This window comes from Kluyveromyces lactis (genome assembly GCF_000002515.2).
Source record: "Kluyveromyces lactis strain NRRL Y-1140 chromosome F complete sequence".
In the NCBI taxonomy this organism is placed as follows: domain Eukaryota; kingdom Fungi; phylum Ascomycota; class Saccharomycetes; order Saccharomycetales; family Saccharomycetaceae; genus Kluyveromyces; species Kluyveromyces lactis.
In genome coordinates, this window is record NC_006042.1 from 115,338 (window position 1) to 130,157 (window position 14,820).

Below are 14,820 nucleotides of genomic sequence, written 5' to 3' on the forward strand. Positions count from 1 at the left end.
AGAGGCTAAGATAATATAATACCAGTAAATTCATCGCAAAGTCGGTGTATTCCTTTTTCGATAAGTACCAAAAGTTGGTTCGTTTAATTGAGTGCTTTGTTATTGAGGGATACGGGTCTTAGATTTATTAAGAGACATTAAATCGGTATGATGAGAGATCCCTCGAGAAGAACGCGTTCAGAAGGGAAGACCAAAGCGTTGGATGCACTGGATAAACATATGACGCAGCGTTCTACGTTAAAAAAATCATTAGCAGCAAATGGGCCCAATGTGTTGGCACTCAGTGAGAGTTTGGTACTGAATCACCTACCGTCAAACTCTGAAAATGTATATCAAAGATCGCCAACGCCCAGACGTTCCAGAGAATCTGATGTAGTGATGCTGGAAGATAAATCAAGTGGTCTTATATTTGAGGAGGATGCCGGGGAGAAAGCGCTTTTATCCTCGCCGATAAGGAAGGGTGTGTCCTTTTCAGATCGCGTGGAGAGTTCTCCAACGATGCAAACGATGGGTTCTTCACCTATAAGGCCCTCTTCTATGACAAAACCTCCTGCGAGATCAATACTGAAACATCCTTCACTTCATTATTCTAAACATGATAGACCTTCGAGCAGAAATTCTCCCAGCAAAGCTTCGCATTTATCTATTGATCCGTCTTCTACGAATTTTTGGGTGGAGGGAGAAATCAAGAGCATGATCAACACTAACAATGTAGCTGAATTCAAGAAAATTCTGAAAGGCGGTTTACATGTCTTAAATGTAACTAAAACTCGAGATTTCGAGATATATGCGACTTTCAATAACGTCATTCCCTCTATGAATGGTGTAATTCTTAACGACATTGTGCATCAAAAGATCGACGTTCTTATCGAGTGTTTGGACGAATTACTTGATACGAGCATATATGCTTTAAGTCATTTACAGGAGTCATTGTTGCTACAACAGAAAAAAGATCCCTTTAAATCGAGGTGTTTTATCCAAGTGATTCGATTTCTGACCCTACTATTCTCTAATTTCAAGATCATTAAATTCCTAGATGGTAACCTCTCGCTACAACTGAAGTTTATAGAGGTTTTGAAGGCTTGTGAGGAATCTTTGACGCATAGTAACACTAATAAAGTGATGGTAATATACCCACTAACTCTATTGAAGGAAGAGAAGTTTGGACAGTTCTATTTACCAGATTCACAAATACGACAATTGGTAAATTCGGTGTTTACAATGAAGTATATTGATAGCACGAATGTTCAATGTGAAAGGCTCATGGTTTTAAAGCAGTTTTTGCAAAAGTATAGCAAGGTGATGTTGGAAACTCTTCGTACTTGGTTTCCGTCTGAAGTGGCGGCACGATATCTAATGGAAGACAGAGTAACATCCGCCAAGACAAGGTCCTGCTGTAATTTGATCATCTTAGATTTACTACGGAAGTGCATCTCCAATGACAAAGTCAGAACAGCAATTATTGAAATTGAATCACTATCACTTAAGAGCGTTGTGGAAAATTGTCCGTTCGGAACGGAAGTAGATGTGGAATACACAGAATTCATTAAAGACCAAACACTTGGCACAGCTTTATGCAACAAACTCATTTCTCTTATGAATGACAAGGAGGAGTACAAACTTTCCATGGACTTTTGGTTAGGCATGACGGGATTGCTATTCAATTCAACCAAAAATCTGTCGTTACTGTTAGAACCTGTTGGAAGTCGTTGGTTGGCGGTTAATGATGTTTGCTTTAATTCCAAAAAATCAAATCTGAGAGGCATAGCTATCAAGAATAGGAGGATATTAAACTATATGATTATCACTACTATTACGCATGATATCGATAACCATGTTTTGGATGCATTGATACAAATTGTCATGAGGCCCTTTGAGTTTCCGGACAATGAAGGTTTATCAGAATATATCATTTTCGCCTTCAATAGTATAATGTATTTGACATGCTGCGATTATAAGGATATGAGCTCAAAGAGATTCGCTTTGCTTTTCGAAGTTATTCTTAAACCTCTTTTCCAGAGAATAAACCAACCAACTTTATTGCCTATCTTGGGACCTCAAGCTCACCAAATACTTCCCAGGATTATTCGACTCTTTTCAGATGAGGAAAACTCATCCCCACGCCGATCTATAGGATTCCAACCATTGAAAGCTTTATCAACAATTGGTATCGACTTGCCTGATTTTGAGCCTATGAGCAACACAATCCTCGAAAATAACTGGAATTCCATAGTAGAGTTGCTCAAAGGTATGATTGCCTGGCCTGGGTTTAATTCTCAGAATTCCCTTATGATGCTTCAGCATTGCATCAGAAGAAGTCCGTCTGTCATTCCCAGTAATCAAGCTTGTGCTCAATCCTTGGAGTACCTAAAACTAATTTTAGAAAAGGGAGAGATCGATAGAAATGAGGAAGTCTTCAAAACTATTATAAGGAGCTTAGCGGAAAAGTATGAATTGCACTTATTCAGCAACAGCTCCATTCTCTTAACTAAAATATTCCCAATGGACCAAGTTACTTCAGCTGTCCAATTTGAAATGTTTAAGAATATCTTTCAACTAGTTAAACCCTTTGTCAAACCTCTGCTACTATTCGGGTATTTCGACAGATTTAGCAATGATTTGATATCAAATTATATTGCTAATATCGTTGGATCTATGCTGATACCTACGAATATGTCCCAGCAAGAATATAAAAGTCTCTTACAGATAGTCAATAAAATGCCAGTACCTGAAGTCATTGATAATTTGTTTACTTGGCTGCGTAAAACGGACAACTGGGGAAGTATTGCAGGTGAATTGAACTTATCAACATGGAATGATCATTTGTTTGCCAACTTTATCCAAAAATGGATTCAAGAACAAAAGAACTCTTGGAGTCAAGAAACTGTCCGCATGTTGACTGAAAGTCTCTGGAATAGACCAGCAGCATTCAAAGAGCTGACAGCACTGCTGATCAATGCAGAACAAACTCAAATCATTAAGGACACCCTTGAGAAAAATCCAGACATTATCGATGATATTTCACCATTAGGAGATTTGTCATTATTGGATATCTTACCTGCAACACTGGTAAAATCCTCATTTTCCAAAATACAGCAGTACGATGATGTTATTAAAACCAAGCTTTTCTTGTGCATATCAACACTCGATGAGATTAGCATAATTAAGTCGAATACAGAATTACTATACCAATTATTGTTACCTACTGATGATGATGTGTCCCTTAACAATGACAGGAATATCATCATGGATATGTTATTGAAATCTTCAATAGGGCATCAAGACTGGGATTTACTGTCCATGTTATTCGAAGTTTGCTTGCTACGCAGAGATTCAGACAAAATTGTTGACTTCTTGACAGCTGGAAAGATAAAGTTCGAAAATATAAAACCAAACACAATTGCTCGGATGATAAATGAAAGTGGCAAACTCAATTCGGATCTTATCGATTTCCTCAGGGATAGTTTTAAGAATCTAAATCCCTCTTACGTTATCGATTTAATGGAGCAGCTATTAAAACAGACAAAATATCAGGTATTTGATATAATAACGGAGGAGTTACTCAGTTTCATATTTGATATAAAGCAACAATTATCAGCTGATGACAAAGAAAGATTGAAAGGAATCTTTCCTGCTATTGTGGACTACTTCGTTGGAAGCAATCCAAAAATTCTCACTGATATTATGAAATATGTAGTTAATATCATGAAGTCTGCGAAGGAAAAACAATATGGAACTTCACTAATAGTGCTCTTTTTAAATCATCCTGATTTCAAGATACAAGGTAATAAGACTCTGTTGAAAAAGCTTAATGTGTTCAAAGCCAATGCAAAAAGAAACTCGACTCGACAATACAAATTCATCCCTCCAAAGGAAAATAAAAAGGTATCAGATCGTGAGACGCTGCAACATAATGAACAGCAAGATAATACAAATATTTTTCCTTTATCTACATTATCTGTTATCGAAACTAAGGTAACTTCCTCCGAAGAGCTTGAAGTTCCGCTGCAAACACTTTCGGAAACTTCAGATGAGCTAATTCGAACGGGGTGCCAAAAAGTCGTTGAGCCTATACAAAATTCTAATGACAATGAACCAGTAAAAATGGCTGCTAGTGTACAATCCGAAAAGCTTGAAGCAGAAACAACGCAGAATGCAGTGTCACAAGTTTCATCAGGGGAAATGGAAAAACAAACGCCTTCTATTAAAGATAGCAGCACTGAAGTCAGCGAATGTCTGCCAGGTGTTGCAAATAATGATGAGATATCTAAGAACCTTGATACAGTGACAAGCGTTAACTCCCCATCTGGGCTGCCTCTGAAGATACCAATTTTTAATCCTTTCTTTACTGATGTTATCAAACTCGAAGAGGATCTTGCTTCGAAAGGCGATACCTATATATCAGGGAAGCGGTCTTTAGAACTGATGAACTCAGCTGGTGATGTTGCAAGTGCAAATTGTGAAGGACAGCATCATACAAAAAAAATTATGCGAATTGTTTCAAGTTTAAATGATGTCGATATTGATGATGTGAAGTCTTTAAGCAACAACGATAAGAAGCTTTTGAGAAAGGTAATGTATAATTTTATGTTAAACTTAGAAGATTAAGGACATGTTGCAGTCAGATTTTTCCTATCCATAACAAAAATATTTCTCGGAATGATCAATTTACGTAAACAATATCTCTACAGAATACAGTTATTCTTTTGAAAAAGCGTCTCCATTCTAACGGGTCACCCCGTTTCCTTTCAAAAGTAACGGATTTCAGATCACCTTCCAACTGCATGATGACTAGAGATCCTGAAAGTGGGAGCTTATTTCTATCATATGTTTTGAGCTGTATAGACACAGGATAGGGGTTACTCTCTCCGATCTGCCGTTTCAGTTCCAAGAAATTATCGTGAAGATTTCTACTCACTCTAACACCATATGCAACCAAAGCATTCTCTAGGTCTGAGAGGATTACACTAATATCATCAGTAGAGAAAAATTTAGTTAGCCTGTCAGATGAAAAGTTAGGCATTAGCTTCATATCATTAATATTAAACTGCAAGGAAGCGAGATCTTCTTGGATTCTCTTGGTTGAAAATGGCTCCTGCGTCATTAATTCCCTTTCACTTGAAAAATTCGTGCTGCATGTAACCTTTTGAGTGGCAGAGTAGCCGTTTCGCAAATTAGCCGGTAAACTATCTATATGTGCAAGCTCACGATTGAGAGGTTGGGTGAACGACATCTTTGCATGTTGATTGGCAAACACTTCCTGCGTAGAAGATAAATAATCGGCATCTGATAGAGAAACTTTAAGCTTTGATAGTAATTTTTCTGCAAGCAAAGAAGGATTTTTACAAAGGCCATTTTCATCTGCAAATTTCGGATTTGTTTGATACCATGTATGTTTCCGTAAAGTATCCAAAGAAGCTCTTTTCTCTGGATCTGGTTGTAATATTTTTCTCAAGAGATTCAATTCAACGAAATCTATCTTCAGCCAAGATCCCTGATCTAGCTTTCCTTCGCCTTTAATAAAGTTTCTAAACGTTTCATCGTCCTCGTGAGGAAGTTCCCAAGGCGTTTCTCCAGTCAACAAAACGAATAATAGAACACCAATGGACCAAATATCTGTCATATCAGCATAGTACCCATCACAGTATATTATTTCCGGTGCCATGTAGGGAAGACTTCCTCGTTGATCTCTAGAAATACGTTTTGATCCATCTTTTCTCTTGAACAGCGATGCTAGCCCAAAATCTGCAAGTTTTAAATTCCCATCTTTATCCAATAGGATATTTTCCGGCTTGATATCCCTATGGGCAACACCACAGGTATCATGCAGATAACTTATAGCTTTTATAAGTTGTTTATAATAGAATTGGGCGACTTCCGAGTCGACTCCAATGTCAGGTTCGATTTTATCGAAAAGATCACCACCTTCAGCCAGTTCCATGGCTATCCAAAGAAACGGATCAGAAAGATTGCAATCTATAACCTTTAGCACATTAACAAAATTAGAGCATCTAGAATGTAACTTAACTTCCCTCAACACATCTTCCTGACTCATACCTTGTTTCTCACATGAAGGAAGATGTATGAATTTGACAGCAATTACAGTGGACGGATCAACTTCTAAACTAGCTCTCTTCACAAAGGCAAAGGAGCCCTTCCCAATTGTTCTTCCTAGTTGTAATCCATCAATATGAGGGAGCTGAGCTATCTGTGAAAAGCTCATCAATACATCAATCGAAGTGTTCTTCTTTTACTTCTTTTTTGTTCTTGTCGGTTCGTATCTCAGAAATCTCCAGCTATATCAGCCAAACGCACATTCAATATTTACGCAACTGATGTGCTCAAAATATCATCCAACCGTCCTAACTGAACCCCAAGTGATTTACCTAGGATAACACGTCGGAGACTCGTATATAAATCCCGTTTTCCCCATAAGTATCATCATAAAACTATTGTTTTTCTTTTCTGATCAGATCTGCGATAGTCATTAGTTTCTGTCATTTCTTTGCATTTATAAAAACGTACATTGAAAGGGGTTTTACTACGTTTATAGTTTAATCAGTGAACAATAAACAAATCCGATACTGTTGATAGAAGCAACGAAGCAGTGGTGAGCTTTTTAGGAGTGGTAAGTGTAAGATTAGGCAAATATGAATACGATGGATACACTGGATACGCATTTTGTTTCCTCTGTGGAAAATGCGGTACAAGAATCATTGCGAGAGAACAAGGCGTTATTGGTTTATACTACGGGCGGAGATAATTCGTGGTTTGAGTCGTGGTTTACACCACTTGTAGGGGAGCAGTTGAAGGATTCGTGCGTTTGGTTACGTTTAGCTGCTGGAAGCAGGGAAATGGGTTACTTTGAGCAAATATTCCCGGATGTGAAGGTTCCTAGCGTTTATTGTATTGCTAAGGGACAAATAGTGGAGATGATAAATCCAGATCAGTTGGACATGGACGGATTTGCTACTAGGTTGATCCGGGCAGTTGGTAAAAGCAAGAGGAGAATCTCTGAAACGGATGCCGTTGATGCATCCAATACCGTTGGTGCCGCTGGTGATACCGGCGCCAGGTCCGGTAGCTGTCTGTCACAAAATGCGAAATTGATGGAGTACCAAATAAAGGCCAAGAAGCACCAGTTGACAGAACAACAGGAAAGAGAACGTATTGTTAGATTGATGAAAGCGGACCGTGAAGAAATGAAGCAACGAAGATTATCGTCATCATCTCCAAATCATACTAAGGAACACATCAATGAAGTATTGGCTGTACCCATTCACGATAATATTAAAAACAGAGATATAATAAACGCAGCAGTGTGCACCTTGCTTATAAGATTAACAGACGGTAAGACATTGAAAAACGATTTCGATTCGTCTCAAACTTTAAACGATGTAAGGACTTGGGTGGATGCCAATAGGACAGATAAGGATGGTCCGTACCAGTTCCATCGAAGTATTCCACGTGAAACTTTCACAGAATCACAAGAATTACTATCTTTGAAAGCTCTGGAGCTTACTCCAAGATCTGCATTAATCTTGAAGCCTTTGGAAAAGCATACATATTCTCGTAAGATTGCAGATGTAGAAGGACCAGGTTTGCTTGGGAAAATGTATCAGAACGTGACGTCCTGGTGGTACGGTAAATCAACGGTTGTTGATCAAAATATTCCTGAACCTGCTGAAGCATTAACATCTCAAGCTTCATCTAGATATGTTTCTCCCTTATCTTCCCCTCGTCTGGTACACTCTGATGCATCGATACCCTCAAGAGCTGTCTCTCCATCTTCTATACATTACGGCCATGTCTCAGACGACAACAGCAGATAGCACACCTGATTTATGAATCGCCTTTATGTTAAATATCATATGTATGCATGAACGAATTAAATATACATATTAATACCAAATATGAGCAATCACTCTTATCGGAAGAATTAGGCCAACAGTTTCTCGGTCATCTCTTCCTTTTTCGGTTCCTTCACTTCCGTCTTCTCTGCACGAGGAGAGTCCCTGCTCGATACCCTCAAGGATCCAAGTTTCTTTATCAAATCTTCTGTTGAGCCAGATTCCAAAGGTGCTGCAGATTTTTGTTCTTCGATCTTCTTTTTCTCCTTCTCTTTTGTATCCTCTGTTGATAGCTCCTTCTCTAACAGTGACAATTCTTCTTCAAGAGCATCATTGTCGGAAACCGACTCTCCTACTAACAAATTATGAATACGGTCTTGCTTCTCTGTATTTTCTTGGAAATCATCTAATATGTTTGAAATAGAATCTTCATCTAAAAGTTGTGAATTGATAGCCTTCAAAGCGGTACTGCCTTGTTTTAAAAGATTAATCATAACCACATTTTGTGAAGCATTGGATATTTCATCTTGGAGTTTCCTAAGAGATTCTAAACTCGTGTAAGCTTGTTCCAAGTTCTTTTCTGAGCGTTTTTTCAACCTAAGAAGTGTTCTCTTAATCTCTTGAGAAAGACCCGATGAAATAGCGCTTGTCAGCCGTTTGGTAGTAAGATCTAGCACCTTTTGTGCCGATTTTATCTCCGTTTCCGCAGTGAATACATATTCATTAATATTGGCAACACAAATATCTTCTTCAGATACTTCTTTGGACGCTACCTGGGGGCTCGCACTCAACAACGGAGAGATAATCTTAACTATATTTTCTGAACCGACAATAATTTGATTCTTATCACATAAGTAATCAAGTATTATTCCGTAGGAGTCCCAATCTTTCACGATGCTATCAATTCCGGACGCCTTATAAAAATGACCCTTAGTGAATACATAGTCAGTCGCTTTGTGAGCACTTTCTTTGATGTTATTCTTCAATAGATCTTGTAGTACCTCGTCATTTCTCTTTAACCACGCAATATTAACATATTTGACTGGTTTTAAGTACATTGCAGTCTCATTTTTTCTGCTCTTCCAGGACAAATCTAAGATTGTCTTGCTGATAGCCCAGCTCATCATTGATATTACGATGTTCTGATTCCTTTTGTGATATTCGTTAAGGGATACTAACGTGCCTTCTTTTACCATCTCATCTAGCACTACGTCAATGCTTTTCGGAGCACCATACTGAGAGTTTGATAATTCTGAAAGTAGATCTGCAGCATTTATGATTATCAGATCACTCCAGAATTCCTTGATTAAATATTCTTTCCATTGTCTGATGTTTGCCTCATAACCATCGATGTTTAATAATTTCAGTCCTCTGAAATCAGAGTACAATGATCTTAACCTTGATTCTGGTAACATTATTGAATGGCAGTAGTCCGGAATCAGGATGCAATCCTTTGTAACCCCGATGTCAAGAAGAGTTGCAGTTTTTATCGATCTGATTTTCAATCTGATTTCTCATCTCAGGCGGCATTAGTTTCAACTTTAGAAAACTCAATGCTTAACGAAGTTTGAACTTTAGAATTTAAGGAAACTATTTCTGGATATTGGAAGCACTAATAAGAGTAAAGTTTTCATTGGCTGACTAACATTGTCCAAGGTACGGCAAAAGTAACAAAGATGACAGATGTGACCAAAGATATTGATAACTTGGCTGATGCCCTTCTTACGATGGAGATATCACCCGAAATCAATGATTTGATGGAAAAACTAGCCCTAAATTTAACTTCATCGAACAACCTTCCGGTAGACGTCAAACATCTATTGACTTCAATAAAAACCTATCTTACACAGTCATCAAGTGAGATGTTAGACTATAATTTACTTTTGGAAGTGTTGGATGCAGTTGTGGGCTTGTGTCCGTTTGAGGATGTACTCAAAGTTTTTTCAGTAGATGACCTTATCACTGCCCTCAAAAGTGGTGACAAGGCTTTAACTGAGACGGTTTGCCAAGTAATTGCGGCTGCTTCTCCAAGAGATATTTTTGCAGGCACACCTTTGCTAGATGAAATGCTTAAATTGTACTTCTGCGAATCTACTGTTGTTGCTATTGTTAATGCGCTTGAGAAGACGCTTGGCATCTTAGTTACGAACCAATTAAACAGAAGAAGAATCTTAGAAAATAACTTACCGGTATTAATAAGTGTTAAAGACTGTAAAAACTCTACTACTTTTTGTAGGTTTCTTGATTTGATCAAGATACTCTCTGCAAGTGTCACTTTTGAAGAGTTTAGAAAAGATATCTTCATTATCGACAACATGGTGACCAACAAGATGATGGAAAATGATATACTTGTTTTCATTCACATATGCCAATATTATATTGAGCTTCTAACTATTTCCTTGACAGAAGACGGAAAAGAATGGGTAATACGGTATGTAAAGCCCAGTTTTGAAATATTTGGAGAAGCTTTCTCTAGAAGGGAAGAATTGTTTGATGTTGGTCATTTTGCAAAATCGTATTTGCTAACCCTTTTCTCTAAAATCTCTTACCTAGATGACAAATCATATATTCAGCTGCTCGAAGCGCAGTTCTTCCCATTATATCCTGACAAACAATACCTGGACGAATTTTTGACGGTTCTTGATCCTAGTTACATTGCAAAGGTTCATTTGGACTTGTTAAAAGAAAAAGCATTACGTGCGGGGAATGTTCATATGTTTGTGAATCTAATAAAAGATGAAGACTGCTTTGTGCAATTAAAAGACGAAATAAATTCTAAAACCTTGAACGATATGCCATACATAGAGAAAATGCTTTTGTTAGACGGTCTGACTTTAACTTCATATGGTATTCAACACTTGACTAGAAACATGCCATCAGTTATGAACAGTATAATCGATAGTGGAAATCAGGTTACCGAAAAATTGTCGTTTGACTTAAGACTGAGGGTCTTCGAGAACCTTTTGGAAGCCAACCCGCAGGAGTTGTCCGTGTGGTTGATTCCGTTGCAATCTGAATATGCTAATATTCTAAACGGTCGTCGCGGTCGTTTCTCCTCAGGACAACTTGCTGATGATTATCTATAAGACATAGATTTTGATGAAGTTACATATCTTTATATATATCATAGATACAACGAGCCAGCAGAGACAATATCTCTGTGAATGAGGTTTAATGCCGCTTCCATCTTTTCCTTTAATGTAGCATTACCAATTGTTTTAGACACATCGATTAGTTCCTTGATCATCTCTTCTAATCTTTTGAACATTCTGATGAGGGAACCTTCATAAACATCTGTCATTTTGCAAATTTGAGTAAATGATGCACCTTGGCACCACTCATATACCACCTCCATAAGCTCATGCCTGAAACTTTCAACATACTCTTTTTCGACTAATTCAATTTTGGAGTCTTTGATTATTTTAGCAATTTTACCTGCTACTTCTCTCATTGCTTTCAATGGCTCCGCAAGTTCAGGCTTCAACCTTGGGGCCTCTTTGCAACGCTCTTGGAATGCGAAACATGATAAAAGAGCAGCAGCTTGAGCAGGGGATAACTCGTTGAAATTACCATTGAAGATTAATTCTGTCAATAACAACTCATCACCCGAGGAAATTTCGCAGGCAACACGCCCCTTCAACTCTATGATATCGGACTGTGTACAGAACCCTAAACGACGTAAAACCCTCTTCCTGCGACGCAAATCGTCTAATTGGATGACAGCTTGTGCCTCGTTGATTTTATGCTTCAAATTCTTGATGTCTGCCTCAATGGCCACCTTGTTTGAGTATTTCTCATAAAGCTCTCTTAATCTAACAGTATTTGTCAATGGGTTTGAGTATAACCTTCCTTCCAATACTTCGATCTTCTTTAGAAGCTTTAAGAAGTCATCGTCGTCAATTTTCATGTTCTTCACTGGATCAACAATCGGTACACCATCTGGGAAACGACGCAAAGCTTCTCTGAGAGTTTTCCCTACTGTTGCTTGTTGACTTTCAGCCTTGATATCATTTGGCATGTACAACCTTATATTTCCGATAGACTGGATTGAGGAGAGAGTTATAGGAATGATGGTACAAGTTGATTTCTCTCCTTGTTCAGCAGGTCTGATACCTTCGGGGAAAGTTGGATTAAATGGTTTGATCAAGTTGATCGGCGAGTCAGCATACATAGTATTGACGACAACATTAACAATGTAGGACTCTTCATCAGAATAGACTGCGGTAGGGTTACGTTTGTTAGTTCTCTTGACAAAATCGACAACAGCTGCCCACCCGTAATCATATTTGTTGTCAATTTTCACATTTATTAGTCTACCAGGTTGCAAGAAAGCTAAAGAATTGGCAGGGTGTGTAATAATGGTACGCACATCTTCGTTATACCCATCCAACGTTTTTCGGATTTCATAGTATTCTTTCACAGCTGGTTCATCATCAACTTTGATGGATTCCAGTACTGACGTTAATTCGGCTACCTTCTTTTCCATGACTGGAACAGAAATAGCGTTTTGGAACTGGAAGAATGAATTTTCTAACATGAACTCTGGAGAAATACCTTCCACACGCATTAGATTCAAAATCATATTATAACCCAAATGGAAAGCGGAGTCCAATCTGTCGGCTTGGCCTTTTACCATACCTTTAGCGACTTGAGGTTCCATCTTTTCATCGATCATCATAATGACAATACCACGGTCGTCTAAACCACGACGACCGGCACGACCAGACATTTGAATATATTCACCACCAGACACCCAACGGAACTGTTGACCATCCCATTTCCTAACACTCGTGAATACAACGGTCTTGGCTGGCATATTAAGCCCAATGGAAAACGTTTCAGTAGCAAACAAGACCTTTAAAAACCCTTCTTGGAAGAGAATTTCAATAACTTCTTTTAGAATAGGTAGCAAGCCAGAATGATGTATACCGATACCTCTCCTTAACAATGGCAAAATGTGTTTAATCTGAGGAAGTTCTCTGTCTGATTCAGGAAGAAGATCGATTGCATTCTTAAAGATCTTGGTAAGGGCTTCCTTCTCTTCCTCAGAGTTAAAGTCTAATTTAGACATCTTCAAAGCCAATTCTTCACAGTCACGCTTACTGAACGAGAAAACAATAACAGGATTATATTTTTTCTTCCAGATCATCCTCACAATTTTGTATATATCCCCTTTTGCATCACCTTTAGCTGCGCCACCTTTATACGACTGCCCCTTTTTACCTCTGCCATTGATAGTGTGGACATCGTCTCCAGTCTGGTTGCTTATTGAAGCCATCGCTTTCTGGAAATTTTCCTCTCTAAAAGTACCCTTTTCATCAACCACGAGATGGATACCGTCACCATGAGCTGGGAATAAATAATGTTGTAATGGGGTTGGACGGAAGTCCGTGTAAACAATGTGACATGGTTGGGAGTGAATTCTACAGATCCATTCCGCAAATTCCATAGCATTTGGAATAGTAGCTGAAAGGAAAACATAATGAACCTTATCAGGTAGTAAGATAATAGTTTCTTCCCAAACAACACCTCTTTCTTTATCTCTCATATAATGCACTTCATCGAAAATAACCCATGCAACTTCTCTCATGACTTCACTACCTCTGTAAAGCATACTTCTTAAAATTTCAGTCGTCATAACCAAACAACCAGCATCAGGATTGATGGTAATGTCACCAGTCATTAGGCCAACATCTCCAAATTCAGCCAACAATTCTCTATATTTTTGATTTGACAAAGCTTTAATTGGAGATGTATAGATGACTCTCTGTTTTTCCCTCAATGATTGGGCAATTGCATATTCCGCAACGACTGTCTTACCGGCAGAAGTATGGGCAGAAACTAAAACAGATTCCATGCGATCGATACACGAAATTGCCGTATCTTGGAAAGGATCTAAAGTGAACGGATAAGTACGTGCTTCGTTGGTTCTAACATGGTCACCAATCGGCTTGTAATCATAATTAGGTGGAAGAGCAACTTGATGTCTAACCTGATGCCTCAATTTCACTTTACCATCGCTTTCAAGTTGGACCGTTTGGGTATTTCCGAGCCCTGCAGATGCTTCGACTTCACGAGATGCCTCCCTTTCGAAAGCATCCGCTACAACTGGGATGACAACTGATTTATTCTTCTTATCCTCGATCAAAGTGATTCCCATCTTGACCTTCTTGGAAGATGAAATATCTGAATTCTGGAGCTGCTCTGCATCATCGCCATTAGAACGTTTGGTGCCAGAATTCTTCACAACTGATTTTTCGTTTTCAGATTCTTCTAATGCTTCTGGAGGGAGCTCAAAGTCTTCATTGGGAGTCTCCCCGAAAACATCGAATAACGAGTCAGACATTGTATCTCAACACTACTTTTGTTCTTCAAAATTGAACAGGCTAAACTACCCTGTTTTGAACAAATTAGGGAAAAGCACTGAGGTTAGTTGAACTTCGCAAATGGCAGTTTATCTTTCCCCTTATGTTATTATTACTGACTGTTACTAAAGAAGCAGTAATCACCTTTATAATGTATGATACCTCTTTTAACCTCATCTCATCTCATCGCATCTCATCTTACAGGTTCTTTTATTCAAATCTTTCACAAACATAGGAAAAAGAAAATATATTCCGTACCGTATGATATATCACGTGCCTCAACCTTTCAGTTCCGAACATGCATCATAAAGTCATCAGTGAAAGGTAATTCAAGCCATGGGAAACCAACACATTAATGCTATCACTTAATTAGATGGGTAAATAAAACGATAGAACAATGAATGGATGAACTGATCGATTTATATGACGATAAACGCACTTTGATTTATGGTGGTAGTGAAATATTGTGAAGACAATCACATTACACTAAAACAAGAATGGCGTAGTTTATACGCTGGTGACCTATACTATCCCTGATCAGATTTGCATATGCAGACTTGAGAAAAGTACAGCTGGAGACGACAAGCAAATTAATGTTGGTGGTG

General features: G+C 38.3%; 6 protein-coding genes across 6 annotated transcripts; 3 read left to right on the plus strand and 3 right to left on the minus strand.

Moving 5' to 3' along the window:
• Positions 1-147: 147 nt before the first annotated feature.
• Positions 148-4,608, plus strand: RIF1 (DNA-binding protein RIF1; the record flags this gene model as incomplete). The annotated part of the gene is made up of 1 exon (XM_455136.1): positions 148-4,608. One exon carries the CDS (start codon positions 148-150, stop codon positions 4,606-4,608), a length of 4,461 nt encoding a protein of 1,486 aa, XP_455136.1.
• Positions 4,609-4,663: 55 nt separating this feature from the next.
• Positions 4,664-6,223, minus strand: CHK1 (serine/threonine protein kinase CHK1; the record flags this gene model as incomplete). The annotated part of the gene is made up of 1 exon (XM_455137.1): positions 4,664-6,223. One exon carries the CDS (start codon positions 6,221-6,223, stop codon positions 4,664-4,666), a length of 1,560 nt encoding a protein of 519 aa, XP_455137.1.
• Positions 6,224-6,650: 427 nt separating this feature from the next.
• KLLA0_F01298g (UBX domain-containing protein) lies at positions 6,651-7,832 on the plus strand (the record flags this gene model as incomplete). Its single annotated transcript, XM_455138.1, has 1 exon — positions 6,651-7,832. One exon carries the CDS (start codon positions 6,651-6,653, stop codon positions 7,830-7,832), a length of 1,182 nt encoding a protein of 393 aa, XP_455138.1.
• A 107-nt stretch (positions 7,833-7,939) lies between these two features.
• On the minus strand, positions 7,940-9,265 carry CHM7 (phosphatidic acid-binding protein CHM7; the record flags this gene model as incomplete). The annotated part of the gene is made up of 1 exon (XM_455139.1): positions 7,940-9,265. The coding sequence occupies one exon, from the start codon at positions 9,263-9,265 to the stop codon at positions 7,940-7,942; it is 1,326 nt and encodes a 441-aa protein (XP_455139.1).
• Positions 9,266-9,526: 261 nt separating this feature from the next.
• HSM3 (Hsm3p) lies at positions 9,527-10,936 on the plus strand (the record flags this gene model as incomplete). The annotated part of the gene is made up of 1 exon (XM_455140.1): positions 9,527-10,936. The coding sequence occupies one exon, from the start codon at positions 9,527-9,529 to the stop codon at positions 10,934-10,936; it is 1,410 nt and encodes a 469-aa protein (XP_455140.1).
• Positions 10,937-10,974: 38 nt separating this feature from the next.
• Positions 10,975-14,196, minus strand: MTR4 (ATP-dependent RNA helicase MTR4; the record flags this gene model as incomplete). Its single annotated transcript, XM_455141.1, has 1 exon — positions 10,975-14,196. The coding sequence occupies one exon, from the start codon at positions 14,194-14,196 to the stop codon at positions 10,975-10,977; it is 3,222 nt and encodes a 1,073-aa protein (XP_455141.1).
• Between the last annotated feature and the right edge of the window lie 624 nt (positions 14,197-14,820).